Genomic DNA, 11,825 nt, shown 5'->3' on the forward strand with positions numbered 1-11,825 from the left:
TTAATCCCTTAAAACATATTTAGGGGAAGCCATGCTGGTCATAGAGCAAAGTACAATAACTTCCCAAATTCACAATACAGTGATACCTTTAATTGGGCAACAAAAATGCACAAAACACATGATGCATGATAATAAATAATAATAATACTGTTTATTTATAGCCTGCTTTTCCAAAAGAGATCAAAGCAGGTTACAACAAGAGCACAAAACAATGATGTATTTTGTGCATTTTGGTTGGTCAATTAAAGGCATCACTGTTTTGTGGATTTTGGATGTTATTCTACACTGGATCACTTGTAAACTAAGGAGCCAACATGTAGGTAAATCCCATTGATTCAATGAGTCTTCTCTAGCACAGGACTATCAATAGGATTTGGGTCATTGTTGGACTGCAATCCCCATCAGGCCTAGCTCGCATAGCCAGTAGTGAAAGACAGTAGGAGATATAGTGACCTATTAGCCAGAAGAAGTGTGGAGTGTGAAGAATCCCACATTTTTAACCTCATTTTTCTCTAGCTGAGAGATACCAGCAATGCTTATGTGTGTTCTTCCCACCACGCCTTTATCTTTCCTCCCTCTTTTCTCTCACCTGGGAGAGAGTTTTTCAGTTCCTGAGGGCAGGAGCAAGGACCTGCTTTTCTCTTGCTCAAGTTCCTCTGCTTTTCAAAAACAAACAAATCATATGTTTTGATGGTGCTGTATAAAATATAATCATATGAATTTAAAAAATAGAATGGGAATTGTTGTAAAACATGCTGTCCTCATTCCTGACTGGGCTGAGGCTTCCCGAAATATATAATTTTGGAAGGGAATAATTCACAGACAAGCACCTCTGTGGAGAAGAGCATGACACTGGAATCACGATGAAGAAGGATCACACCATTCCCCCATCAATTGCACTGTTACAAGAAAAGAGGGTGAACTTTACAATCAAAACTTTGTGCCTCCCATACCATCCCCTTGATTCATTTGCCTATATTATGCAGTAATATTTTGTTACTACGAGCTTTCTGGGCCAGTCTCTCCTCTCTGGACATCTCCAGGAATTCGCGGAGAAGATGAAAGGTCAAGTCCAGGGAATTTGGACGCCCATCTCGTCTTTTGCTGGAGGAAGTGGACCGCTTGTTTCTTTGCTGCCGGGAGGCTAGTGGCTTGCAGGCCCTGGGGGATGATGGCTGGCCTCTGGAGGCTCCCTCTTCTTCTGAGCTGACCGAAAGGACTGAAGGGTTGTTTTGCCACTCCGAGCGTCTCAGCCACTGCTCCCAACTCAGGCTGCTGATGGGAAGAAGTTGTGTCACAGTGGATCTTGGCCACTCCAAGGGGAGGCAGGACTTGAGCGGGAGGAACAGCAAGAGGATGAAGGAGGCTGAAACCATCTGGGCCATCAGCACCTGCGCTGTGTCTAAGACAGAACCCAGTATCAGAGTTAACTTGGAGTTGAGAGAATGATTCACTTTACCTTGTGTATGTGTGCATGTGCCTTCAAACCACCCATAACATATGGCAACCTGACAAACTGCATAGGGTTTTGTTAGGCAAGGAATAGAGGTGGTTTTGCCAGTCCCTTCCTCTGAACTATAGCTTACAGCACCTGGCATTCCTTGGTTACCTACCATGCAAGTACTAACCAGAACTGAACTTGCTTAGCTTCCAAGATTAGACAGGATCTGGTGCCCTTAGAGTATTTAGTCACCATAAATTATTGTTTTTTAAAAAAACTGATTAAATTGATTTTCTTGTATGCTGCCTCCATGGTATAGCTATGTGGAAGAGACCCCCAAATAAGAATTCTGCCCCCACTATGAAATCTTCCATCAGACCCCAAACTTCTAATGTAACATATTGCTGCTGCTGTTGTTGCTGTTGTGTGCCTTCAAGTCGCATCTGATGTATAGCAGCCCTAAGGTGAACATACCACAGGATTTTCTCTGCAAGATTTATTTGAGTCTGAGAGAGTGTGACTTGCCCAAGGTCACCAAATGGGTTTCCATGGCCAAGTGGGGATTTGAGTCCTGGTCTTCAGAGTCACAAACCAACACTCAAACCACTGCATCACCATTAAGTGCCTTTGAGGACTTTTTCACATGGTGACTATGTGTTTCCTTCTCAAAAATGGTTAAAGTGTTGGCATCCCGGAAAAGCAAGCAAATTCATTAATGCTTATCACACACAGAGCACAACAAGGGGTTAAAAGCACATTATGTAGGCAAGAAAGTGGGTCGAAAGCGAATGTGAGTTTTAGACAGATGAGGACAAATCCCGTTGCTAGCTTGGAAATAACTTTTTTTGTGCACGCTCCAAACTGTCATTTCCAGAAGTGCATACACACACATGCTCCAGAGAGGGAAGGGAAACTGAGTAGGAAAGTCCTCTTTGCCTGATAAGCTGTTTCAGAGGTAGGGAGGCTGAGGTTTCCCTTTGCAAACTCCCATAAAACCACACACAAACAGTATGTCAGAGTCAGTATGGTGTAGTGATTTGAACACTGGACTAGGACAGTGGGAACAAATCTTGTCAAGAAAACCCCATGATAGGATCGCCTTAGGTTTGCCATAAGTAGGTAATGACCTAAAGGCACAAAACAACGACAACAACAACAACAATAACAACATTGAATTCCATCGGGTTTTCTTAGGCAAGGAATCTGTAGGGATGACTTGCCACTGCCTTCCTCTGAAATACAGCCTACAGCATCTTGTATTCCCTTGCAGTTTCTCTTCCAAGACCTGACTCTGCTTAACTTCTGAGATCTGAAAGAATGTCTTCAGGGTATCTAGGAAGCTCCACAAATTTCTAGCATCGCAGAAACTTAAAACTTCAGCTAAGCATTTATAAATGCAGTTCAAACATGCCCCCCCCCAAAGGGGGGGGTTTACAAAAAGAACGAGAACAAGGGAATTCAAGGTGTGAATGATTTTCAGTCTCTCGCTCTGCAATGCTACAAATTTGAGGAAGCAGAATTCTTCTCTGGAGGAATACCCTCATTCCCACTATCCCCATAGCTATACTCCTGCACCATCCTGAGACTTCATGATACAGAGCTGAAGGTTGCCATTTTAATTAATAAACACACATATTTCTTTTAAAACCAGCTCCTCTGGTTAATTGCAAAGCATTAAAGCTGCCGGCAATCCTAATAGCATCACAGCCATAATGAAAAGCAAGCCAACCATTTAAAACAATACCAACCACAAGTCCAGGAATCTTATTAAAAAATACATAGCATCCTCCAAATATGATTATTTAGATATAACCCAACTCTCAAATGTACAAAAAGCATACTGGAATAGATAAGGGTTTGAGGGTCTTTATGGACAGCTTGCCAAAGAGTGGAATCAAGTGGCCTTCCTTGCAAGGTAGTTCCGCCTCTCAAATTTCATTTTACCCTTACAACAACCCAGTGAGGCATGCCTCCATCATTTGTTAGGAGCAGACATGATTTTCCTGCATAGAGTCCCATTTTAGTCCCTGACATCTTCTACTAAAAGTTCTTGAGAAAAAGGCTTTGGAAGGTTCTCTGCGGGAGTTATTGCAGAGATTCTGCAGCCAAGGTAAAACAAAGAAACAGATAAACTGGGATAGATAGATCAGTTTCAGTCAGCATCCTATAACTACTCCCTCTAAAACAAAGATGAGGAATTGTCTGATGCTATGGAAGGTGAAGCATGTCAAGGAAGAAAGTGCAAAGGCAGGTTTACAGCTGGAGATAAAGAAAACAAAAAGCATGACCATCACTTTAAGTTTATTTATTTGCATTAGCCAACCAGGTTTTTGCATACAAACATAAAAACAATCCAATACCATGCTAAACCTAAAATAGGACAATTAAATTGGTAGTAAAATGTACCAAATAAAACTGAGGTTATATCTTGTCACAAAGCAACTTAAAATTTTCTCTTTTGGACAGAGCTTACTTAATATATTTGGCCATTTGATAGGACATGTAGTAGTCAGTTCCTACCAGTAAAAATATGACTTGCTTTAAGGGGACAGCATTTCTGATGTGTACAACAAGAGGGTCAAGGCATTGGGCTCTCAGGTCCAAATACAAAGAACATTCCAGAAGAAAATGGTGCAAATCTTTGGTTTTCCTGCAGACATATGGTCACTCTCCGTAGGTTTTCAGTAAGCCATCATAACACCTTTCAACTTCCATTAAGTGCAAGGTATTTAATCTGCACTTAGTTAAAAGAGACTTACGGTCATAGGGATAAGTAAAGGCTAGATAAGAAGACAGTTTACCAGGATAAATGGTGAAGTTTTTATACAGAGTAACAGAACGGCAGTTATCCACTAATGCAGCATTTTCCTGAAAGTCAATGTCAGTTAGGCTCCTTGCAATCTCTAGCTGGGCCCCAACCATAACTTTGGAGACTGCAGTCAAGAAATCAGAAGAAGGGTAGGACTTGGAAGGGCAGCTATGAAGGAACTAGACAGGATCCTGAAGTGTCAAGATATATCATTGAATACTAATGTTAGGATTGTCCATGCCATCATATTTCCCATTTCTATGCACGCGTGTGAAAGCTGGACAGTGAAGAGCGCAGATAGGAAGAAAATCAACTGATTTGAAATGTGGTGCTGGAAGAGAGCTCTGTGAAGACTGTGGACTGCCAAAAAGACAAATAAATGGGTCCAGAGCAAATCAAGCCTTAATTCTCCCTAGAAACCAAGATGACTAAACGAAGACTGTCGTACTTTGGTCATATAATGAGAAGACATGACTCTCTAGAAAAGACAATAATGCTTGAAAAGGAGGAAGGCAGTAGGAAAAGTGGAAGGATGCACTGCAGATGGATAGACTCCATCAAGGAAACCACAGTCAAGAATCTGCTAGACCTGAACAGGGCTGTTAATAACAGGGGACTTGATGGTCTCTCATTCACAGGGTCACCATAAGCCATAGTCCACTTGACAGCAGTTAACAATGACAATAGAGGTTGTTGGACTGCAACACCTAGCATTCTTCATGGCTGGCAATACTGGCCATGGCCAGGGCTGCTGGGAATCACAATGCGGCACTTTTGTCTAATCCTGCTGCAAAAGATAACTTGCCCAGTGAATGTCAACAGGGCTGTAGCCAAATCACAGTCACTGAGAAGCAATAGAGAAGCTTCCAGCATCCCAAGATTTGCAGATGCACAGGACAGCTGGTTGCTTCTGTGGGATAGTGGGGTAGTGAATCCAGCCCAGGTTTTAGTTCAAATTTTAAAGCCAACAGCCATGCCAACAGTCCAGATTTTAAAGCCAATAGCCAAGCCAGTTAAAGCTAATATCCAAGATAGTGTACCAGTTTAGGGGATAAGGGTCAGCATCTTGGATTGCTCCTTCAAAGTTCAAATGGAGATCTGTCTCCTCAATGTCAGGAGAGCCACCAGTCTCCTGCAGATTCACAAAATGTGTTTGGCGGTTGGGGGGAAGAGGGACCAAATGTACAAAAGACCCTAGCAGCTCCATGAAGGGGGAGAATGCTCTTGGATCTGGAGTGCTGAACATCAGCTGTGTGTGTTGGGAGGAGAAAAAAAGTGAGAGGCTTCTTTGCTGGCTATCTCATACAGTCAAAGAAACTTAGGGTTGGAAGAAGCCAACACTGGCTTAATGTAGCATCTCCAGCTAAAGCATCTCCAGCAGCTATGCCCAGCCTCTTTTTAAAGACTGGACAACCCACTATCTGGAGCCTTGTAGGAGCACTTCGCTTTAGTTGCAGACCCTACATGTTCTCCCTGATGGTAGAATCCCATGAGGGAGGCAGGGTGGGGTAGTGGTTAGAGTGTGGGACCAGGACTTAGACGATCCAGGTTCTAGACCCTCCTGCTGAGGCACAAAATCCACTGGGTGACCTTGGGCTACTCCCCCTCCCTCTTTCTCTAAGCATAACCTACCTCACTGGGTTGTTGTGAGGGCAAAAGCAGGGAAGAGAAGATCTAGCTATACCACTTTGGCAGATTACAAACTGTAACTAAGAAACAATAAGGGCCTAAATATCCTAAAGGCACCAACTCCTGTCTAATCTTGGAAGCTAAGCAGGGTCAGCCCTGGTTAGTACTTGGATGGGAGACCACCAAGGAATAGGCTATATTTCAGAGGAAGGAAGTGGCAAAACCAACTCTGAGGATTCCTTGCCTAAGAAAACCCTATGAAATTCCTTGGGTCACCATAAATCAACAGACAACTTGAAGGCACATGGTTAAATACTCCAGGCACTAGTTTCCTCTGATTGTAGAAGCTAAGCAGGTTTAGCCCTGGTTAGCACTTGGATGGGATATCACCAATGAATGCCAGGTGCTGCAGGCTATATTTCAGAGGAAAGAAAGTGGCAAACCCAGCTCTGAGGATATGTTGCCTAAGAAAACCCTATGAAAAATTCATGGGGGTCATCATAAGTCGACAGGTGACTTGAAGGCATATATACAACACATACATAAGAAATAATAAACAAATGCTTATGATTTACAGGAGTGTCAATCAATTAGTTAATCAATCAATAAAAATCCTATGCAGACAATCCTATCAACCAAAAAGGAATATGGTATGCCAATATCCATTGAATATTCATTGTCAGTTTGGGGGGCAGAAGAACGAAAGAAGGAGAAAGAACATTTACAAACTCTTGAGCGCCTTCCAGCTTCTTATGCCTTGTCTGGTTGGCTATCTGAATGCAGAAACCTTCCCCAAAAGAGCAGAGGTACTGCAAGATTTTGTTGTTAACTCCCAGTTGTGCTGATATAAAAGCAAAGCTGTTATGTTTAACAGACAAATTATGTACTCCTGACAAAAAGTATATCATGAGACTTATTGCGTTGCATTGCCATATTTTCCCTTCTCTTGTGACTGAGGTTTTATGCCTTTAATATTTCCATAACAAGCACTCAACAGCTATGTCTTTTCCCTGCTACTACGTCTATATGTTGGGCAAAAGCAGCGCCACTGACTTTAGTTCCTGGGCAGCATTTAGGAGTCACAGAGTATTTGTTATTTTTACTTCATCTCACTTGGAAAGGGGCAGTTTTGAGTTGAAACGGCTCTGAAGAGGATCTCTTGCCTTGGGTAAGTGATTCCAAAGTCTGTGCTGGTCTTTGGCAGCAAAAATAAGAGAGGAATCCTGTGTTGCCTTATAAAACAAAGAAATTTATTACAACATATTTTTTTTAACAGGAGACAATTTCATCAGATGCATGGAGTGTTATCCTTACTTGCCAGATGTGTGTTTGCGTGCATGGAAAGGAGGGGAAATGTAATGGCACATGCATTCTGTCTGTCAAAAGACATATAAAAATTGTAGGGCTAAATCCAGCTGTTACACCGAGATAGAGTAGACCCATTGAATCAATAGAGCCTACCTAAGCATTATCAAGTTCTGCTCTGGGCAGCCTGGTCTAGCTGCAACTAAGAATCAGATTTAGTGCCGAGTCTGAGACAGTTCAGCAGCCATTAGTGGCAATGCAATCATCCTGATATTTTTGTATTTATGTACAGATACTGTGATCTTTATCTGGGCCTGAACAAATTGAATCAATCTCTGCTAGTATGTTCTTATGAGACTTTCACACTGGAGGTTTCATGTCAAATACCTCTGCAGGAGAATATCACCCTAATGTTCTACCCCTTTTAACAGACATAGCTACACACACACACATTTTGTGAACCTAGTTGGACTAGAATGTAGTTCATGGAAGGAAGGTTGTGAACTAGAAGGTTGTGAACTAGAATTATGATCAGTAAAAATTTAAGGCTCTAACTATCCATTGCAAAAGAAAACCATGTCTCAGGGTAGCTGCGCTGGCCATATGGCAAAGTACAAAAACATCAGAAATCCACAAAACAGTGATATCTTTATGGGACCAACCAAAATGCACAAAATACATAGTGAAAGCTTTTGGAGCTTCAAAAACTTACAGCATGTATTTTGTGCATTTTGTTTGGTCCAATAAAGATATTGCTGTTTTGTGTAACAATTGCAGCTATGGGTCATAGAATCTTATTGGAAGTGGCTCCAAGATCATCTAATGCAATCCCTCTGTCAGTGCATGGATCCTAGCAGACCCCCCCCCTTCCCAGAAGATCCTTTCTTATAAATTCAGTCGTTTAGCTTGGGTCTTATCCCCTGGAACAGCAGAATGATAATCTTATACCATCTTCTAAATGACAGCTATTTAGACCTTTTAAGGATGGCTAATGCATATCTCCTCTCTTAGGCTAAAAGTGCATGTTGGGTAAAAAAAAAGTGACAGCAGGAGATCCATTAATGTAGCCTCCATTATTTTTGTGAAGTGGAATAGGAACCAGGCATTTTGTGCTTATGGGGAAGAGATACATTTCCCATGGAATAAATCCTACAATTTGTATCCTGTACCATTCAGTTAAAAACAGCAATGAAGTAGGAGGGAGATCATGTAAGTAATTCATCTATTGGGGAGACCACTTTGATTTGAAAAGCAATGTCAACTATTGCAAGAATGTCCCTATCTCTGTTTCTTATGTTTTGTGGACTAAAATAGCTTAACTATCTGGGTGTTAATAAGGTACTGAAAGAATGCAAAAGAAAGAACGCTAACATCCAGAAGCTGCCTCTCAAGGGACTGTTTCAGATTGCTTCCATTCAGTTTAATTCCTCAATGACTTTGGGATCCAGATGAAAATGCACACTGCTGTGAAATGGATTTTAAAGCATTCCATTGAAACTTGAGCCCAGAAAGGTGTATCTGAAAAGCAGTTGGAAGAAAAGCACACTGAAAGAGTACTGCATGGTACAACATGGATGGATGGATGGATGGATGGATGGATAGATAGATAGATAGATAGATAGATAGATAGATAGATAGATAGACAGACAGACAGACAGATAGTTCCCAACAATCCTTATGTGGCTGGTGTTCACATACAAGAAATAATTGAATAACGCATATCAGGCAGTTTAAGCCAGTGAGCCAAACCACAGGCACACAACCTGCCAGGGCTTAGCAGTCCATGGGGCTTATAAAAATACTCTATCCTAAGACCCCTGTATATTTAGATCAGAAGTGGGGGACAGCTGTCATTTGACTCTAATTCCCATATTCTGCAGATCAGGGATGATGAGCGCTGTAGTCCAAGATGCCTTGTTCCTGAGTACAAATCCCATCTCATCCATACAGCTTCTCAGGACCAAATGTATTGGTTCTCCCCATGAAATATCCAATACCACTGTGCCAAATGGCACCCTGTATTTTATCCTGCCAAAAGCCTCTGAGGATTGGAGGAGATCACTGCTGGTTCACTGCATTCTTTCATAAAAATCAGAACAGACCTCCTTTATATCTTTTCTCTACATATATGGTATGAACTTAAAAGTCAATGGCTTATTCCCTGTTGTCTGCTCCAAGAGTATCTGATACCCAGAGCAGTGGCAGAGGGAGCTTCTATATCATTGGGAGCAGTGACTCTGCTCTGGCTTTTAGTCCAAACTTTATAGAAGATGTCCAAAATATGGACCCACCCAAATACTTTCAGCCCCTTGGAGAGCTCACACTCAGAGCCCAAGTGTTATGACTGCAGCTGTCCCTGAGATATTATTATATTGTTATTATTTGATTTTCTTGTATCCCACCTTTCTCCCAACATAGGGACTCAAGGCGGCAGAGCATATAGTACACCTGGTCATGGAAGTTTTTTCTCTATTTGTACAGCAAACAAACAGCTGCAAATAGAGTTGCCTTTAAAAAAAAACCTTTAAAAAGCCATCTATGGGACCTAGAGAAGATCCTGTAGAAGAAGGAACTTCTCAGGAGCCAAGGAAAGTACAGATGTTCCCTTTGTTGAGTACAAAAGTATTTCAAGTATTTCAAGTATCTGATTGAGTACCTAAGCCATTCAAAAGGAAGATACTTCATAGGTCAAAATCTCTGAATCCCTTTTTTGAGTCTGTCTCAATGGCTTTCTGCAAATTGCAAGAACGGCAAGAACTGTGCTCAGGTTCAATGCCGCAAATAAAATAAGAACCGTTTTGAAACTGCCTGTCCTACCCTAAGAACATCAGTTTGTTCACAGGAATGATGAAGTTATAAAGACTGTTCCCATTAGAAAGAAGAAATGACAAAGACAATGCAATGGAGAAGTGGACATTAGCTTTGTTCATGTCCTGTTTTGTGTAACTCTGAAACCTCTATAAAATGCTGCTGCTGCTGTGGACTGAAAACATCACTGTTTTTCTGGGGACTCTAAAGACTTTGTTTGGCAACTTCCTATCCAGGTTCAGGTCTCAATTTAGCTCCATGTCCTCCCCAGGAAATACAGTAGGGCTAATAAAAGTCACATTCTCTCAGCCTCAGAGGATGGCAATGGCAAACCCCCTCTGAAGAAACTTGTCAAGAAAACCCTGTGATAGGTTCACCTTAGGGTCTCCAAAAGTGGGAACCGACTTGAAGGCAACACCAATATGCTCCAACTATGACTCTGGAGACCAGAGTTTGATTCCATACTCAGCCATGAAACCTGCTAGGTGACTTTGGGCAAGTCACACTCTCACAGCCTCAAGGGAAGGCAAGGGCAACTCTCTGAACAAATCTTGCCAAGAAAACCCTGGGATAGGATTGCCTTAGGGTTGTCATAAGTCTGAAAGGACTTGAAGGCACACAGCAGCAGCAACAACAACAACAACAACATCTTAGTCCAACCCAACACTGCCCCCCCCCCACCTCAAAGTACCAATCAATTTGTTTGAAATGTGAGCATTTCTTTCTTCTGATCTCTGTTCTGGGGAGGTACAAAACAAGGCTCAATCGTCCACCTCCCTCTTCTTTTTCCTTAACAGCTTCTTCCTAGGCAAGGTGTGTGTGTGTGTGTGTGTGTTGGTGTGAAGGAGTGCTTCTCCCATCCTTACCCAGCTGTAGCTCTCTGCCCCTTGCTTTCAATGAGAATGGTGCTTCTTCTGTGTGCAAACCAGACAGCTGTGCAAACAAAAGCAAGCAGCACAACCAAACTTCCACCTTTACTCTTTGCTACTTCTTGGTTTTCTTTGCCAAATCCCCTGACAGGTTGCTCCAAATCCTCCCTCCCTAGATACAGTATGACTTTCCAGATAAGGGATATATATATAGATATAGATACAGATATAGGATCTATCTGGAAGGAGGGTATGTGTATGTGTGCGTGTGTGTATGTGGATAGACAGACAGACAGACAGACAGACAGACAGACAGATAGATGATAGATAGGATCTACCTGGAAGAAGTGTGTGTGTTTGTCTGTGTGTCTGTGTATATGTATGTGTGTGTGTATGATTGTATGTATCTATATCTATATATCTTGGATCTACCTGGAAGGAGGGTGTGTGTGTGTGTGTATGTGTGTGATCTATCTGGAAGGAAGGTGTGTGTGTGTGCATGTGTATGTATATATATGGTCGACTTGGAAGAAGTGTGTGTGTGTGTGTGTGTGTGTGTGGTGTGGTGTGTGTGTGTGTGTGTGTGTGTGTATATATATATATGTGTGTATATATATATATATATATATATATATATATATATATATATATATAGGCTCTACCTGAAAGGAGGGTGTCGCAGTCTCTGCTGGCTGTGCCCACAGCTTCCCAGGCGTCGGATCCGTTGCCTTGCGAGGACTTTCCCTTGCCACCTCTCCTGCATCAGATTCCAGTCTAGGAGAGACTGGCAGACCTATTTATAGTGGGGAGATTTCCAGCCTCCCCCCCCCATCTTTCCTTCCTAAGGAGCGGGAGAGAAAAATGGGGTGGGGGCTCCCCAGCACCCGAAACCATGACGTTGATCTCCTCCAACCCGAAGAATGTGGGAAAGGGAAGAGAGAGAGCAAAGTTCTCTAAGGGATGC

The 11,825-nt window shown here is 42.2% G+C and overlaps 1 protein-coding gene across 1 annotated transcript; it reads right to left on the reverse strand.

Annotated features, from left to right (window-relative positions):
* Positions 1-229: 229 nt before the first annotated feature.
* On the reverse strand, positions 230-11,606 carry LOC121929904 (corticoliberin-like). The gene is made up of 2 exons (XM_042465896.1): positions 11,524-11,606; positions 230-1,402 (listed from the first exon to the last, which is right to left on the reverse strand). Exon 2 carries the CDS (start codon positions 1,383-1,385, stop codon positions 966-968), a length of 420 nt encoding a protein of 139 aa, XP_042321830.1. The 5' UTR covers positions 1,386-1,402; positions 11,524-11,606; the 3' UTR covers positions 230-965.
* Between the last annotated feature and the right edge of the window lie 219 nt (positions 11,607-11,825).

This window comes from Sceloporus undulatus, chromosome 4, assembly GCF_019175285.1.
Source record: "Sceloporus undulatus isolate JIND9_A2432 ecotype Alabama chromosome 4, SceUnd_v1.1, whole genome shotgun sequence".
Classification (NCBI taxonomy): domain Eukaryota; kingdom Metazoa; phylum Chordata; class Lepidosauria; order Squamata; family Phrynosomatidae; genus Sceloporus; species Sceloporus undulatus.

What these genes read in the sequence shown, in the direction of transcription:
- LOC121929904 (XM_042465896.1), bottom strand. Translation starts at nt 1,385, where the DNA reads ATGGCCCAGATGGTTTCAGCCTCCTTCATCCTCTTGCTGTTCCTCCCG.